Genomic DNA, 19,167 nt, shown 5'->3' with positions numbered 1-19,167 from the left:
AAAGAGATGAATGCTGGGCCCAGAGCTTTGCTAATATCGGCACTGAGGAGCACTGAGTAATGCAGTTTTGCTATTTATATATGGAATTCAACTCGGCTGCTGCTCTGCAGTAAAAAGGCAAACTGATCCCAGGAAGACAGCCTATTTTTTCCACGTGAGTTGCACAGAGTACAAGAGAAAACATCACTGGGACATGTAAGGAGGATACTATAGATAGGGGTGAAACTAAATGCTGGCTTAAATTTTCCTCCCTGTAGAAACAAGTTTCCATCAGCTCACAGGTGTGCTCAGAAAGCCTGACTTTAATAAGTACAAGCATTAAGTTGATTTAAAAGGTTACAGGAAGCATATTTTGCCCATAGTAACGTAGAGAACTATTTTAAGTTTGCAAATTACACAAGAAATGCTTCCTTCCTATGGCAACACGATTATTCAGCAGTCAGCATCCCTTCAGCTGAGCATCACCGGGCAGAACAACAAATCCTGCCAGCAATTCTAGGCAGGTGCTCACCCCCAGCAGCATCCTCAGCTGCTTTAAACATTCTGGAGGTCAGAATAGCTCTATATGTGCCTTATGTGCACCACAGCAGGTCTCTTTTGGGTTTATTTTGTTGTTTTGTTTTCAGTATGAGTTCCCAAGGAGGCAACACCTGCACGCTGTGCAGTTCTGTTCGACTGAGAGGATGCAGGGACCCACGCAAAGGGAGCTCCTGCCATCCACCTGAACAGCCATGCAGGTGGTGAACAAACAGCATCCCTGCAAGGCAGCAAAGAGCAGCATCTCCTGAGAACTAATTAGTTCAGGATTTGGTGCTTCAGAGGCTGACTCCAGGTCGTAATGTTGGAGAAAGGTCACCCAGGCTGTTTGCACACCGCTGCTCACAGATTTCTTCTCGCAGTGAGCATTTAGAGCACGAAGCTGCACTTGCTCAGGCAGGGCAGAGAACACCCCCAATAGCTGGCAGACTGAAAGCACAGTGCCTACGTGCCAGCCTTGGAAATTCAGCTACTGCTTTTAGCACTGACTGAAGTTATCAGCATCAGGCTGATGGGTGTTGATTTCCATTATGTTGCTCTAGCTGAGAACGAAGAAATTGTTTTCTTGGTGATGTAACCACCCTGGGTTACTGCACGTGGCCTGCTAGGTGCTTGTGTATATGCACACATTGTCAGAAAGGATTTGCACAGCTGCAGCAATACACGGTGCTGGGGATGCAGCACTCATGTACATGCTGGGAAAGACTCCTCTGCAAGCACAGCAGCTTCAGTCCCCATGTTTTTAAGTTCACCATTGGACTGGTGCCAGACACTGAACCCTGAGTATCACAGGTAATTAGACAAAAAGTAGGAATAAGTGAGATTAAGAAATCCTGATCTACTATGTCAGTAATAGAAATGTGAAAACAGGGAAAAAAGCTTGTCCTGAGCCTGCTGCACACAGCAAGGGAGATGGAAAGCAATTCCTGGACACTTCCACACAGCCCAGCCCTGCACACAGCTCTGGGGAGGTGGTCTCACCCTTCCCTGCTGCTGAATGCTGCTCTCAGACACAAAGCACAGCAGGATCCAGTTTGTCCTTCCGTGAAGAATTCAAGCCTAACCTTGACGGATTTCAACTCCTACTGCAGTCAGAAATGCACGACTTCAAAAGACTTCAGTGTAAGTCCCCAGTCCAAGGTTCAGCTGCCAATGTAGGCAGCTTAATTCTATGCTGCCAGAGTTTGTTGTTTTAATTCTTAAGCCAAATATATTTTCTGCCTAAGCTTGTTGAGACACACAGTCCCACAGAGTGGTATCAGAATTACTCTGCCCAGATTTTCCTGTATCGAGTTGCAAGTGTTTTCTCATGCGGTCTCCCTGTCTATTTCCTCCAAATGTGTAAGAAGGTCAATCTTCATCATCTATAAAATATTCATAAAAACTCCTTAGATGCAACCATTAGGGACTCCATTAGGCAGAAACAACTTCTCAGGGTCTGAAAACAGACTGTTTTCATGAAATTAAAATATCTGATGTTATTAAAAACAAACTAACCTACAGGCTGCAGAGAAGGCCTTGTGGTGCAACAGCCCCCTCCTCCCAGCTCTGTAACACCAGCAAACATGCTGAGGTGCACCCTACCCCTTCACCAGGAGGATGCTGAACAAGACCTGACCCAGTACAGCCCCTGGGGAACACTGCTACCTATTGGACTTTCTGGTTGGTATTACTTTTCTCCCTACCAACGCGGAGATGGTAAAATCCGACAGAGGTCCAGATGAAGCTGTGGAAGAGATGGGAAAAATACAGAACTACAACCAGATTGCTTTACAGATTTCTTTCCTAAGGAGACGTGCTTTTTTTGCTTCCATGATGACCTCATTTTCTCCTCCTTTTCTTGTGGGGGAGCTACTTCCAGTGCCTGAGGTTTCAGAAGACAGCATGAAACATGACACTAAGACCAATGCTCGCTGTGGGTGTGGGGCAGTTGAGCTCTGCCAGGCATACAGCAGGGCACTGAGTTCCACATGGCAGCCAGAAACCAAGTCCTGCATCCAGGAGCTGTGGCCACAGTTGGTGCATCCCTGCCAGAACGTATCAGAGGATGCAGATGGATGCAGGCTCTCCTGCTCCTTCTGCAAAGCCATCCTCTGGACAGCCCATGAGGTGCTGCTCAGTGCTGTGCCAACCAGGCTCCTGGTTACAGCAGCCCTGGGATAAACCCAGTGTACTCTTAAATATGACAAGGTAAATAAATGTAATCTGCTGCTGACTCCATCAGCTCCTTCTGCCCACCAAGAGACAGACCACAGGACAGAACATGAGGGGAAAAGCACTTCTGCTAACACACCTATGATGGAAACCCAGCCTCAGAGAGACACAGATGCATCTGGTTCCAGTACATACAGAGCCTCTATTAAGACACGCTGTTGATTAAATGCTTGTTTTGTTGCACAGAGAGCATGAAGCATGCTGCTCTGACAGGCACAGCAGCACAGTGTCCAAGCTGAGCACTGACACATCCCCGAGCACCCCTGGCCAATGCTGACAGGGAAATGCACAGCCTGCAGCCCACGTGGCTCACTGCATGGACACTGGGGCTCAGGACAAGGGAAACAGTGTGCCCAGGAGGAAATGAAAATGGTCTTGAGGTACACAAATCATTGCTTTCAAATTCATTTTCAGTCAAACAACGTATCACATAAACGAAGCATTCCCTCAATAGAAGCATTTGCAAGGATGCTTTAAATGACTAACGGCATGAGATCCCACTAACATTACACTGTTGGCAAAATGTCATTGCAAGCACTAGGAAAGATAGCTCCTGGGGGAGCACAGGGGGCTGGGTTGGTTTTGAAGTAAAGGAGTTTGAGCACAGATCTGAGGTCTTCGTGAAAAGTGCCTCACAGAGCACATCGTGTCCCAACACCAGGCAGAGCACTGCCAACCTCTCATCTCTCCACCTTCTGAGGTCTGAAGCTGCACAGTGTTTGTTCTGGGGGACAAATTCCCAACTCCAGAACACACTGAGTCACCAAAGTTTAAATAAATAGGTCAGAAATAGGAGCCCAGTGCTGGGCTGTCCCCCAGCCCCGTTCCCAGCTACTTCTTCCCTCCCTCATCAATACTCCTCCCAGCCTGACTTGCTCAGCATAGGACCTTCCAAAAGGCCACAGGTTAATCTCTGCAATGCATGATCCTCAGCTTTAAAAGTCTCCAACATAAGACAGTCTTACAAAAAATGCAGTGCACAGCCCCTGCAAACTGCATCTGCTAATCCTGCAAGGAAATCAGTGCCTGTTTAAATGCATTCCGTTTGTTCTTTATTGCCACATTAAATTTGGTGCCATCCGTAAGGCTTGCTTTCAGCTGCTTTTATTTTAGCATTGTTATTACAGCGTCAGCAAACAAAAGGGATCTTACAGCAAGGACAGAGATCACTGAAAGACTGCGTGCTACTTACCCCCGCTACAATGATCTATTCTTTCCATGGATATTTCTTTCCCTAGCCAAGGCCTAACAGCTCCAGGTCTCTCCTCAGTTTCCCAGCAGCTAATTGAAAAAACCTTCCAGGCATCGGCTCCGCGCGGCGAGAGCTCCAGGCTACCAAAATCCAATTAAACTCCCCAGTTGGTCTCCCTCGCTCTCCTCTCTTCCTGGTGCTGCTGCTCCTTCAGATGAACGTGCCTATGAATAGCATTTAAGATCTGCCTCCATAGCCCCGTTAGCCGTTTCCACACTGCCCATTTCATGCTCAATTTGCACTGTAGAGAAGTCAGTGGTGTTCCTTTCTCTCCCGCTCGCTGTCTCATTGGAAAGGTCCCACAAGACAAGCCGTGGAGTTTAACGAGAGCCAAGAGAAACAGAGAGGGAGGGAATGCATGCAGGGATTGTGTTCAGGCGCAGCACAGAAGTCTGCTGCTACGGCTCAGAAGGGAAAAAAAACTGACAGCAAGCTGCCATCACATGCCTGAAACACAGTTTAAGGCAAGCCGATTCCTCATCCCTCTTTCCTTTCCACCGTATCGAACCGCTCGGAGCCAAAGCTCCATGAAATTCCTCTCGAGCCCCTGGTGCTGTGCAAGCCACAAATCCACGCAGGATGTGTGCCCCGGCGCCTCGCTACAACGGGGCTCTGTTCACTGCATGTATTCTCTAAAGAAAACAAGTATTCCAACGATGAAAAGTTTGCTGTCACAATCTCCCCTATTCAGCTAACAGCGTTCGCTTGTCCGAGGGGTCCACACTGGGACCAACACCAACAGGATCTGCTCATTCAGCACCTGGGCGCTGATAACCACCACCAAGGAGAGCAGTCCTTCCTCACAGCCCAAAATTCGGGGTTCCCTGTTCAGTGTGCATGCTCACATCAGCATCCAAAGCACCACCACCACGTCACCATGCAGTGCTGCACTCCTGCTGGTGGTGCACAGAGAGCACTGACCACGCACGTGGTTCCCATGTGTGCCCACTCTGCCTTGCCTGGCATTGCTTTCACTGCTGCAGGAAGGAGCACCGTCAGCTCCCTCCTTGCAAATCTGTCCTTCTGCACTCCCTGATTCAAATAGAAATCTTAACATCTGACCGTTTCTCAGCACGACTTCACACCATTATTTCAGGGTCAGACTTGGCCAGATCCTCACTGACCTCTGCAGGCCAGCCCAGGGACACGGGCAGGTCACTGTGAGTGCTTCCAGGAGCCAGCAGGTCACCTGAGCACATCAGCTGCTGTGCTGGGAGTGCAGGCAGCCACAGGGGTGGGCTGGCGCAGAACTGACAGCAAAATGTCACACAAGCATCCAGCAGTGCTAACTGCTGCATTGTTCCATTAACACCGTGCTTCAGGAGTTCCCCAGATGTTCCTATTTATGATCTGTACTCTGCAGTATTGCACTTAAAAACAAACTCTCTTCCTGCACACTTTCTGCATCCTGTCTCCAACAAGTAAAGCCCATGCAGGACGATGAGAGAGAACTCTCACTCCAGCCCCAATCCCTATTCTGCTCCCTGGGTGCATCTCTCCCAGTTTTCTTTGTGTGCTGCCTGCAGTTGCAATCCATTTTAACTCATTTCACGTGCCCACCTGCCCATATCCTATGTGGAAATACGACCGCTTCCCTGGGAAGCTTATCAGAAGGGGCTCCTGGTCGCTGTGTTTTCAAGCATGACAAGCTGCAGCACTGACACAACTGCTTCTCATACACCTAAATACACAGCACTGTGCTGCACCAAGGAAACACACAGTAGGAAAGGAAGGAAGCTGGTGCCTTTAAATGCTACAGTCTAACTCACCAGAGATTACAGCAAGTGACAATGAGGAGAAAACCAGGTCCTGAAATGCTCTGCAAAGGGCAGGAGAGGAACGTGGGAACAGCCTTCTATTCTAATGATAGCTTGTGTTTCACTAATTGGTCATATCTACTATTCACAAGAACACGGAGCTGAAAAGGACCTCCCTGGTTGAGACAAACCTGATTATAAATTTTGTTCCCCTTTTTAAAGGGGTCATATCACTTCTTTGCACTGTTCCTATCAGACAGCTACATTCCTCCAAGCAGGAAAAGAAACACCAGTAAATAACCAAAATGTTCTTTCTCCCCTCAACTGAGAGAGCAAATCTTTTCCAGCTACAAGACTGACCATTCTCTGAACTGACTTTCCTAAAGGAAACCACTCTGTCACAGGGAGAAGAATCTCTCTGCCTGGCACCAGAAACTCCATGTTCTAGTGATTGTAGCAGCCAACAGTCCTCAAATTACATCATCCTTACGCTGTGATGCTCTCCAGGGGAAAGAGGAAAACTTCCTTGGACCTGCCTCAGCTCCTTCCTGGAGAAACCACCTTCCTCCTCCCAACAAAGCCCATCCTCAAACAATGCCACCAAAACCCACACGTTTCCCAGGAACCCAAAGCACTGATGATCAGTAGAGAGAAGTGCTAAGAAGTGACATCGTGTGTTTTGCCAGAAATGCCTCTCACTGCTATCTACAGCACAACCAACAATTGCTCTCCTCACTGCCACACCACGCTGAAATAGTCAACCCCAAACCTTCCTGGCTGTAAACCCAGCCCCTTGCTTCCGACATGAGTTCCCTTAAAACTGGGAAGCCAACCAGTTAAGAACCAGCAGCCAAAAAGCAAAACCCAGTCTGTCTCCAAAGGAAACCACCTTTAGTCACTACTTAACTCCCCCTGGTGACCATAGTAACAGCAGACATTTGGAAAGGGGCACTGATACACCGAGCACACATGCCCACTCTGGTGTGGTATTTGTTACACCACAGGCTGTGCTCAAAAAGGGAAAAGTAAATATTTTCCACGTTACTGCTCAAAGCAAAACCCATTCAATGTAATGATGGGTTTCCATTGCAGCATTTGGTATTTTGGAAACACTTCAGGGCTCTGATGGGATGTCGCCATCTTTGGTACTTCTTTAACTAATAATCTTGACCTCCCACCTTTGTACAGAAAGCTCATGGCCAAATGTGAAGCATTTCCAACACTGTGAAGGGCTCCAGATTTTGTTGTTGTTGTTTGGGTCTGTGTTGATTAACACATGCAAATGAAAGCATCTGGTGTTACCTCTCTATTTCCCATTTCACACCCTATTAAAGTCTGATTTCACAATTAATTGAAACCAAAACGAGATTATTCACAAATTAATCCTCTCTGGCAGCCTGTGCTGTGCTGAGGTTTAGTCATCACCTGGGGAGGCACAGATCCCCTCCTGGCAGCATCTAGAATGAAACATTCTGGGCATCACACAGCAGTACCAAAAGTGGTGCTGCAAAGGAAGCCCCTGCAAGCAGACCCCTCTTGTTAAACACTTGTTGGAGAGCACAAGCGACGAAGGCATGTTCCTCCTGCACCTCATCTATTCAACAGCAGGTCCCAAGAACAGCCAGGTCAGGTCCCAGTGGCTCCCAGGCTGGTAGGGTGTGGGATCTGAACACAAGCCTGGATTCAGACCCACATTTCACAAGTCATGACAGTGTAATGGTAGAAGCAAGCTGGATATAAAACCTTGGATGTGTACTAAACAACAGTCAAGAAGCGTATAAAGCATACAAAAACAGCTCATTCCAAGAAAAAACACACCCTCAGGATGGGCAAATTATCACTGTTTCTCCTGTCCTTCCCCACCCACAGCCCTCACCTTGCTCTGAAACCACTCAGCAATTGTGAAAACGAGATTTTGGACAACTGGATGCTCACAGCACTTTAAGTTCATCGCCACATCCTGAATTTACAGCCCTGTGCACACTAGATGGCATTGCACTGCAAATTATAGCAGGGCTCAGATGACGAGTGTGAAAACAGAAGTGAAATTATCTTCCCCATTCAGCCACAAACGGAAGGCTGGGACAACTGGGGGGGAATATTCACCATGCTGGGACAATGGGGACAGCTCTGCCAGAGGGACCAGCATCAGGAGAAACAAAGAGCCTCTTAAACTAAAGGAGCTGTCTATCTATTTATTTGTTTAGAAGAAAAGTGACTTTACCCCAAAACAAAGTGCCCTTTCTTCCCCTGCCTGACCCAGCAGAGCATGGTCCCTTGCTGGAGCTGCTGCCACCACAGCACTTCCCCAGCACCCAGAGGTGCCCTCCCAGTCACACTGAGCAGCACTGCGTGGCCCAGGATGCTGTGTGGCCCAGGACCTGGGCTGCTTTATGGTTTCAAGCCATCATTTTCAACCAGGCTCACTTCACAAGCTGCCAACACGTGTTAAGTGTGGAAACCAATTGGAACCTACGGTGTGTTATTACTCCAGCTTACTGAGAAATGCCTTCATTTATAGTAAAAAACAAACAATACAAAAAGTACATTTATCTATTACAGCTACAGAAGATACATAAAATTCTCTTCCTGCACATGGCATTTCATAAAACTGCTGACTTTCAAGGAAAGTGCATTAAAATCACGAAGTTAGTTATGACTGCCTCTCCTGCTCTGAGCTCCAGAATCCATTAAGTTCTGTGGGAGGTCAGTGACAGTTTTACTCAGTCTCCTTTTCCATTTGCTGGAAACAAGCATGCTATTCCTCTGAGAGAACTGAAAATTGATACGGCCCTGTCACTGCAGGCTATTAGGCCCTCGCTCACTCACTTTTTCTGTTTTCTCCCTCACTAAACCAATATTAAGGTTTTTCCCACATTGATAAGAACCAAAGGCACTGAAAAGAACATCTCATACACCTGAAATGTCCTCAGGAGTTCCAGGGGAGGAGAAAGAATGATAAAGAACTGCCCCCAAACCACCACTGTGATGGGAGGGAGAGCACTGTGCCATGAGGAACTCAGTTTGCTTTGTCCCATTATCGATCCTTCCTCACCACCACAGTTCCTAGAGATTTCTTCACCTTGCTCACAATGCAGATGGGTTTATACTGTGATTTCTCATCTCCAAGCCTCCCCAAACAGAGGTGATCACACTGCTTTCAACACAGAGACCAAATCAAGAGCTGTGCTAACACCCCTTATTTCACATTTATACAGCAGTCAGTGAATAAATAAACCCAGTTTGCACAAGCACATTCCTCCACTGTGAGCCTGGTCATTAAAAACCTCATGCAAAAAGATGAATAAACGTGGCAGAGTTCAGTGGGTAATAAGCCACCATCAGAATGGCACTAAAAGCTCCAGAAACAGACCGCAGGCAGAAGCCAACCAGTTCTGCACATCACATGCACACAAACCACATCTTTCTGAGCCAGTCGGCAGGACCAGGCTCGAGACAGAAAAGCAGTGAGGGGGGAAATCAGTGTTACTACAACCACATCTGAGAGCTCCTTCCCCAGGAAAAGCATTATTTATTACCTGGCCAAATCCCAACTCCTCTTGCTGACAAGAGGAGCTGCAAATGAAGGAAAATAATCTCCCCTTCGTTGGCAGGAGGAAGCGATAAAAGCCGAGGGGAAGCTTACTTTATTTCCTCCCATGACCCCAGAAGTGGGAAAGATCAACAAGCACTCATCTCCACAAACCAGGCTGTGTGAAACGCAGTGCCTTTGGCGTTTACTATGCCTACATCCCCTGGTTTTATATAAATGTTACTCTGACTACACTGACCACTGAACGTGTTTTAATGATAACACAGACTCAGTACAGAGCTACGGGTTGAAGGTAGGCTTCGTTTTGTAGTGGTTGTTTGAGACTTAATTTGACCATAGCAATTTGCAAGACAAACACACACTCAACCTAAGCAGAAAGTACAGTACATCATCCACAGCCAAAGTGATTTTGAAAGGGAAAATAAAAAATTCATCCATCGGATACTCAAAGAGTTACAACAGCACGTGGATAATTCTTTGTTAAAAATGGAAATCTTTCCTCTCTCCCTGGTTTGCCTGACATAACAAAACTGAAATGTTACTTTCTGGAGTGTCTGAAAGAGAGCTGATGAATGACCCAAATGCTTCATCTTTATGGCATTAGGTGGGCACGAGAAGTTAAATCAGGCTGAGAGAGGACAGCAACACTTGACTCTTGAAAATCAAACATAGTTCATCTGGGTTTGGTTTTAAATCAGAACACCCCACACAAACAGAGATGACCTCACTGAAGGCTTTCTTTCAGTCAGAGAATAAAGAAGTTTAACAATCTCTGACAGCACCACTGAAATTCCTGTTAGAGTCAGCTCAGAACTTCACTTCTCAGCTATTCTTAAGCAACCAAAGAGATGACAGATGGATTCAGAACATTAATATACAACAAACTCAGGGGAAAGTGCAGAGAGAAAACAAGAAAAGGAACACCTATTTTAACACAATTCAGACGTCAGTGCTGATAGGAATTGTTTCATCTGCATCTTATGCTGCGCCCAAACCAAAGCAGTCATGAAGTACATCACATAAAAATGTCACATAAGCTGACCCTGAAAAGCAGCCCCCCAAAAAACTGTCAGAGGGGAAATGAAGCAGACCATTTATTACGTAAGAGAGCAGAGCACCCTCAGAAAGTGCAACTTCATTAATTGATAGCTTGGAATGACCCAGCAGCTGTAAGGGTCTCAAAGCAGCACAGGTTTCATTGCAGGGTAACGTACATGAGAATAAAACTCATGAGCACATGTGCCTTTAACACCTACTTTTAAAGACAGATAAGAAACCTGATTTTGTGTAAGACCCAAAAAAGGAAGCAATGCTGGGAAGGCTGTGCTTGACTCTTCCTTCTGAATGGTAGCATGGCTCCATGCCCCATCTTGGTTGCACTGGGCACATCTGAAGCTCTTGGCCATCGTGCCCACTGCACAAAGGCTCTGAGTGCCATGTAAGAAATTAGAAGATCAGTGCTTTCCGAAGTTACTGAGGTCAGAGTCAAAACAAGAACTTTGAAGCTCAAGTACTGTTCAAGTCCAGCAGTGCTTGACCCAACTTCTGAAGAGGTCACAGCCAAAGGAGGCAAAGTTTGGGATGTAATTAGGTAAATTCCTAATTAGCAGGCTTCAAAAATCAGCTACTATTACAAGCTACTATCATTTTTTGGTCCCCCTGGGCCTGAATAGTAATTATGGGCAATTAATCTTAAAAATATCTCACTTCTCATAGAGAGCTCCCAGCAGCACAGCAGGCAAAGGAGGACAAAGCACCATAAGGTAAGGAAGGGATGTAGCTTTATCTCATTAAAAAAGAAGCGAGCAATACGAGACCTGCTTTTAATTTAAGGTCTACTGCTAAGAGGTTTCTATTTAACTTGTTTGGGTCTTCCAGACAGCAGCAAGAGGTCTCAAACCCTAAGAATACATCCCATAGAGGTCATGTAGCTTTCACTAGTGGTTCTTGAATTCATATGGTAGTTGTTGTGGTACTTTAAATAGAGATCTTAAAAGCTGCACTGTAATAGAGTGAGTCTTAGAGAAATGGCGCGAGCATCACGTGCTTCTTCCTTCATATATTTAATGAAGAAGTCAAAAAAGAGCATAGAAACAAATCAGTAAGAATGCAAGAAAGCAACCCCTCATCCACAAAACAATCCAAACAAACGAGGGCACCACTGAACTGCTTCAACACAGTGTGCAGTGGTAGCGCTCAACTTCATCCTGCTTTACCAGGAGAAGAGCATCCTGAGTGCACAGGTTTGGCTGTCACAATAGTCTGAAATAAGCAGTCAGAGGAAATGAGTAATTAATATCTTGGGATCCCCAATGGAGACCAGAGGTGCCCAGGAGGGAACAGAACCTTCACTGCCGCAGACACACCAGGCAAGGGATAAAATAACAGAACCATCAACGTCTACAAACACGTTTAAATGCCTTCTAGACATCATCATAGTATGTGTGGGTGAGAATGTGTGCCTGTGTGTGTGCTTACCCCTTTGAAATGAAAAATCTGCCTGAACTCAGACCCCTGGGAAAGTTTAGGTTCACAGGAAATCTTCTGCACAAATCTGTCTCTGTCGCAAGTAAAACAAACAGAACCCTCGAGTCTCAGCTTACAGAGCTAGAAGCATCCTCTCCGGTACACACACTGCTTCAAAACGCTGTCACTCGAACAGCAAACATTTTCGCATGCAGTCTGCAAGTACCGTTGGTTCAGGTGCTTTCCCCCCAGATTTTCTTCTTTGCAGGACAGACCATCCACACAGCAGTGCAGTGACATGCTGCTTCTTGAGTACTGAGAGACAGCTCTTCCCTGATCTTTGTGGTTTTCACCACACCAAGCATCCCTGAGTGAGTGAGGTTATACCAGAATGAAGCAGTGTACAAAAACAGAGAGAGCAAATCCTGTCTCAACCCCTGAAACGCTGGTGAAATTACTCTTCTGGAGCACATGGATTCTTTTTAAATTTTAATATATTTTAATTATATATATAATAAATCTTTCTGTATTTTTCAGGCCATTAAACCCCAGGGAAGAAAAATTTTCCAACACAGCTCCGTTCCAGTTACTAATTAAAGCAATTTTTACACCTTCCTGTGACATGCTGCTAAGGACGATTTATGACGGTGGCAAACAGCAGGAGGTCAATGCCAAAGTTAACAGCTGAACTTATTACAGTCACTTCCAAGATTTTACTCATGCCATCAAACAGCCACCAATAAAGACTGGAAACCCACAAACAAGTTTGCTGTCCTTTCAGCGTTCAATGCAGGGAAGAGTCAAACTGTGCTAAGTAAACCTGCAAAAAGATCCAAAGGCCAAAGGGAACAGAAAAGCAGACTACGAACTGCCCTTCAACTGAATTAACACGGAGAAACCCATTTGCATTTGTGCAGACCACGGATGTGAATCCCACCCATCAAGGATGAGTCACTAACAAGGGAAGTGATGACCATCAAGAGAGTGCTACACGTGCTGAGAGCAGGAACAAGGTCCAGCAGAGAGAAATCACATCAAGTTACCCTTCCATGTTTACATCCACACTGGACTTCTCCCTGTTTTGCTGGAACAGGACCAAACAAGGTAGAATTTCACAGGTGTGACCTTGTTCCAGGGCAGGATTTCCTGAGGAGTTAGCAGCAAGTCGGATGCGGGACTGGGAAGCAGAAGGATCCAAAAAACCGAGGTGAACTTACTTGAATGTTTTCCTAACTTTTCTGGCATCAAGAAGCTTTGTGTAGAGGCTCCAGATTTTAGAACTCTGTTGATCTTGGCTGGAGACCGTGCCAATATTCAGGGAGTTGTGGCTGGAATTGTTAACTTAATAGAAGCAGTTTCTATATACGTTATGAACATGGTTGTTTTTATATACCCACGTCCTCCAGTAGAGCCCTTGCAACATCTCCCCCTGCCACCTTGAACGTGACAGGAGAGAAACCACATGGACCAGAGGGATGGGAAGCCTTGCTCTGCAGTGTGTCAGAACAAGGCAAACAGACAGCCTGGGGGAGAACAGCAGCACCCAGAGATGGATGACAGGCTAAAAGGGGCACCACGTAGTACACAGTATGGGCTTACAGGTCAGAACCACTCACATATTTGCAAATACAAAGCAACATTCAGCAAAATTACCTTTCATAGTATCAGAACAGAGCAAAATTCAGGGCAGGTCTTGTGGTTTTTACTACGTGTTTCCATCTTTTAAATAGGAACGAGATGAGCAGGGGAATTGCTATTTAATGTTTCATTTTCTAAAATAAATATTTTTTTCCTCAGCAAATGAGTGGAATAAATGAAGACATTACAGCCTGCAGCTGCTCATGACTGCCAAGATGCTGCACATTACCATGCCCACAGAAGAGCTGAGGGAATGAACAATCCCTCCCACTCCAAAGGCAGCAAGCAGGCTTTGTTAACAGCACCAATGGAAAATCAGAGCTGTGCTGCCAGGTTCCCAAGCACAGGTAGGGTGAACTCCCACATTCCTGTTGTTGCAGCTGACCCACGTGTGCTGAAATACCTTAAACCAACCCCAGGTAGCTCCAGAGCAAGGGCAGCTGGGCAGGCTTTCCCATTTTTGTTTCCTTTTGTGACCCATCACAGGAAAACAAGTTGCATATAGATAACAGAGAGACCTTTGCAAGTGTACTAACCTTCACTGAAGAATTATTTAATAAAAGCAAAAAAAAAAGACAAACCACCGTAAGATGACAACCCCCTTAAGCACCTCCTCAACACGCTTTGCTGGTAAACAGCACAAGCAGAACTGAACTGCTCTTTGCAGTACCTCTCACTCTTCAGACACCACAGGACAGTGCAATTGCAAACACAAACCACAGAGAGCACAGAAAAGCAGCATGTCACTGTGGCTGCAAGGCTGCATCCTGCCAGAGGCACACGGACAGCAAACCATCCTGCTGAGCTGCAGCAGCATTCCTGGCAGCTGATGCCACACAGAGGAAGTGATTCTGGTCCAAATGCTTCCTTTATCACTGATAACATGCTCCCACCACTTGCAATGCCAGGGCTTAACAGATAAGGAGGAGAGGATCTTCCAGACACCGTAATCCAGCCCTGTTCTGACAGGGTTTTATTTTTAGAAGGCAGCTACATAAAAACACAGCCACAGCAAGACAGAGACAGTGCTGTCCGAGGAGTAAACCTGTGCTAAAGGCAAGGCAGCTGAAGCAACAGGAATGTGCACGGCAGCACTTTCTCTCCCTAGCAATTTCTTCTTCAGTGAGCAAATAAAATCATCTGGAAAGTACAGAGTGCATCACCTCTCCATATTCCATTAGTAAAATTTCCTCAAGTGAAGATAATTTCTGAATTTTTCCAAGTACAACATTTCATTTTTGGCAGGAAGTAAAGGTATTTATGGAATGCCTGATTATATTAATGGCACAGAAATGGATTTGAAGGGTGGATAAGGAACTGCCTGGATAGTGGCATCCAGAGAGGTGCACAGCTCCATGCCCAGAGCAGTGTGCCCATGGGAGCCCAACGAGGTTCAAGAAGGCCAAGTATCCATCATCCAACTGAAAAATCAGCGATGTAGGCTTGAAATAAACCAAACAAACACAGCAGTAAATGTAACGTATTTCAAGAAAATCCCAGTGACTTTGTGGCACTGATGCCTCCTGTAAAACCCATCCTTTAACTGCAGCTCTGACAGCAGCTGCCTTTGTGATGAATACAGCCTTCTCCTGGAACACCAACAATTTCCTCCCCATGCAACACGCGTCTTGCTGGCCAGACACAGATAAGGTTAAAACCAGAATGTCTACCAAGAGCAAAGCATCCCAAAACGTATCGAGTAGTGTCAGCACAGTGCTGGGATGAGAACAAATCTGTTTCTATACACCTCAGAAAGTTAATTTAAAACGATCTCATGAGGTGAAATGCCAAGATATTAATACCAATTGCAGCATGAGACCGTATTACAAGTGACATAAACATTACAAAACAATCTGAAGCTTGGCCAGGCTGTTAATAGATAGCATTACACAATGACTGACACAGCCAGATAATACTGCATTTCTGCTATGCAAATTTTTAGAAGCAATTAGATTTTGAAAGGAGTTGACACCCACCACCCCCCCTCAGATGCAACTTGGTAACTCGCTATTAGGTGCCAAGCTGTCACTTACATTCACTGCAGCCTACTGCTATTCTCTACTCTACTTCATTATCACAAAGGAGCTACCAATGAAAACCACTTGATTAAAATGCATGAGTCCTATACGGACTTATTTTTAAGCCTGTAAACTAATACTGCTGTTGTATTAATAGCTTTCATTTATTTTGTCATTAATTCTGCTTTTCTCCTACAAAGGCAATACTGTAATGCCTTATTCTTTCGTTTCTCAGGAGCAAAGCTCTGCTCCTAAGATATTTTTATCCACATTACAAAGTTATTACACGGCAGGAATCTATCAGAAATCTTGCTTACAAAGAGGAAAGAAGAGGTCCAGAGCTGGCGTGTACGGCCTGATTCACTGTGTTTGAGCACATCTGGCCTCAGGTTGACAAACAGCTGTGTGTATTTGGCTGAGCAAGGCTTTGGCTCTGTGTAGGTAGCTGTGATGGTTGTTCAGAGGCAGCCAAACACCTCCAGACAGCACTTGTTAGCACTGTGCCCATTGCCCACTGCTCCCCACCACACAGACACACAGCAAACAGCTCAGGACCTGAGAGGGCTGAACAACCAGCACTGTCCCTCCCCCCAGTTGCTCCCCAGCATGCTGCCCAGGTTCCAGTTGGGGTTCTGCTTGTGCCAGAGAGGGGCAACAAAGAGAGCACGAGCGCGACAAGCTGTGCATGCAGCAACATACAAAGTGAAAAGGAAGGAGCAGAGCTTTGCTTCAGAAGACTGAGCTCATCTCTAGAGACCTGAGTTAAAACGGGAGCTCTTTGCTCTTCCTAAGCCCACTACTTTGTGTGTGTGCACCACTCGGTGTGAGCAGCCATCCTGCATGGGATCCAAGCTCCAGAGCACACCTCCCCAGCAGGAATTTTACAGAGATGGGGGGAAAAAAAAGCTGTATAACTCTGTTTGCAAAACCGTCAAGTACAGGAACACGGAAGGCTGTAAATAATTCACCATATTAGAGAAAATGTTTTACAAATTGAAAGGTTGTAACCTCTTTTTGGCTACAGAGCTGGCAGATGCTGGAGGCATTCCTGCTTCTGAACACGCAGAACATGATGTGCCCTATTTATGAGGAAACGGCGATGACTTTTGGTTCTCAGCCCTCCAAGGAACTGCTCAATGAAAAATGCATCTGCCTATATTTCTGATGGATGGGCCACGAAGGAATAAAGCCTGCCCACTTTAGAAACGCAACTCAGACCGACTAGCAGCTCCCTGTATTCTGATGACACAGCTGCTGCAGTGCACAATGCAGAGCTGAATAACATTAAGAGAATGGGTAAATTGGAATTAATGCGTTGTATTTACATAAATATATGCACACAACTGATTAAAGATATGCACACGAACTGAAAATATGCATGAACTTAGTGCAGGCAGCTCACGAATGAATGATGGAGACTTAAAACCATGGCTGCAGTCAAATGCAGCCTCAGAGGGGCAGCCACACAGCTGGGGACAGATCCTGACCTCGTGCACAGAGCCATTCCAAACAAAGAGACCAGATTGCTCTAACTTCCCATTACTAAACCAACCTCAGAGGAGCTGCCCCCACCACCAGCTCAGCTGGTAACCAAACTAACACAGAAAAGAAATCCAAAACTCACCTGTATGTTGCCAAAGTCCACGTTTTCATAATGGAAGTGTGCACATTCAGCCATCTTCGGGAAATGGCCCTTTGTAAAGGATAACCTGAGGCACACCAAAAGCACACCATAAGATGCAGATCGCTGGAGCTGTGCTCAGCATCAAGTACTGTTATAAAATGCAGTTACTCATACAAAAGAAGAGCTTCCACCCTAAAGCCGAGGGAACAGAGGGGTCTGCAGATGTGATGCACCAAAACAGTGGAGAGAGGAATTGAGTGAGAAAGGAAAACTGAATTGCAAAATGGCTTTTATCACGGCGTCCTTAAAAACCACGTGGCATTTCATCGACACCACGGCCCACATCTTTAAGGAACAGTGCAGGGACAAGCAGCTCTGCCTGAACAAATGCATTTTTGCAGTGCAAATAAACAGCCTTACACAAGACACATAGGAAAGTAGAACGTTACCTGTGAAAGGCATCACAGCCCATCAGTCCCGGGTTGATGTATCTGAGGGTGCAGAACAAATGCTATTTATCCTCTGCTTTTTTAGAATTCAAAAGTGAGGCATAATTATTCCCAAGTGACTCCAGCTATAGTGATGGCTGACGGGGAGATCCTCTGGCTCTGCAGGATGCTCTGGCTTCTGCTGAAGCTATTATAGACTCCTATAGATAACTCTGGTGGTGAGCCAATGAGATTGTCATTATCTAGCTCTCTCTTCCCACGGGAATATAAGTGGGAAGTGAGATACAGCATCTGGCTGCTCAGCACTAGAACAAAGAGCCATTTCCCTCACAGCTTCAGAGCACTATGGAGAGGTAATCTGAATGCACAGAGCAATCAATACTGGGGAGCTCTGGTCCTCAAGTCAGCATCCTTAGCAAAGACAAGTCAAGTAATATTGATTACTTTTGAGCCTCTTTACAGGTTAGGGGTTTGAAACCTTAGCTACAAACATAATAAGTGGGTTTACATCATCTGGGAGAGAGTGAAAGAGAGAGCAAAGGAGGCTCACGGGGAAAGAAAAGGGAAATCAGAGAAAACAACCAAACACTGACAAAGAAAAATTGTGCAAAACCCATCCAGGGAAGAGGCACAAGGCAGAATGCATAAAAAAGTGAGAGAGCTAAACATGAAATGAAAAAATATATATGCCATCCTAACACATATATGCAAACACATATATACACAAATACATAAAAACACACACATACGTGTCTGTATATATACATATATTTGAATTAATCCATTTCAGAGAGGAATCACAGTTTGAAAATACAGTACCAGCAAGGTTGAAGACAGACAGGCTTTGCTTACAGGGCAGGAAGCAGGGAAGGGACCGAAGGAAACCTCTGATGTCCCCACTTCCACACTACGCTCGCTCTTTGTTTTGTATGGATTTTGGTTGCTCTGGTGAAGGCATTAAAACAAACTGTTGCTGAGTGCCCTAGACATATTCCAGCACAAGAGCTCAAAGCCAGGATGTCACAACAAGCCAAGCAGAGAGGAAAATCAAAGAACACCACTCTTACTTTTTCACATTCTTCACTTTCATACTTGCTGTGCTGCCACAGGTCCGGAGTGGCAACTCCCCTGTTATGTCAGGGATATCTGCACCTCGTGCCTGCAAAACAAACAAGCAAAGGAAAGGTAAGTCAGGAACTTAAAGCATTGTGGACTGCTGCTTGCAAAGCGTGTGTTGTTCTACGTGTACAAACACATCTCTTGGTGGTAAAAGCTGTACTTCTGCCTTTGGAGGGGTAAAAGGAAAACTGAACCTAAGGTTAGGACTTAGCACGTGATTATCTCTTCCTACACTGTTCAGTAGGACCTTTACTGATAACTCTGAGATCCAATATTTTATTCATTACTTCTCCTGGTTTCTAAACAGAGATTTTCAGAGGTAGGAGCCCAACCAACACTCCCAAACTCCCCACTCAGAGCTGTCATTAAGCCCTTCCAAACACCCATGCAGCATTCAGGCACAGGCCCTGGAAGGAGCTGGATAGTTCATGCAGCAGAAAACCACGTTAACAACAGTGCTGCCCATAAGAGGTGAGCTTTCAACAAAGATACCTGAAGCTATTGCTGTAAGTCCATGAACCTCTGAGCATTTCCTTAATC

General features: G+C 45.7%; 1 protein-coding gene across 1 annotated transcript in view; it reads right to left on the bottom strand.

The window, feature by feature from the left end:
- ARHGAP32 (Rho GTPase activating protein 32) overlaps positions 1 to 19,167 on the bottom strand; it is an 86,936-nt gene that overhangs the window by 57,156 nt on the left and 10,613 nt on the right. The window contains exons 2-4 of the mRNA XM_065738569.1: positions 18,576 to 18,667; positions 17,509 to 17,550; positions 17,060 to 17,144 (exon numbers count right to left, since the gene is read on the bottom strand). Coding sequence (XP_065594641.1) covers positions 17,060 to 17,144; positions 17,509 to 17,550; positions 18,576 to 18,667 — 219 coding nt within the window. The remainder of the gene's footprint in view (positions 1 to 17,059; positions 17,145 to 17,508; positions 17,551 to 18,575; positions 18,668 to 19,167) is intronic.

The sequence above is a fragment of the Cyrtonyx montezumae genome, unplaced genomic scaffold (assembly GCF_038088225.1).
Source record: "Cyrtonyx montezumae isolate F1298 unplaced genomic scaffold, pur_monq_1.0 scaffold_22, whole genome shotgun sequence".
Classification (NCBI taxonomy): Eukaryota; Metazoa; Chordata; class Aves; order Galliformes; family Odontophoridae; genus Cyrtonyx; species Cyrtonyx montezumae.
This window is presented reverse-complemented; position numbering and strand designations above follow the sequence as displayed.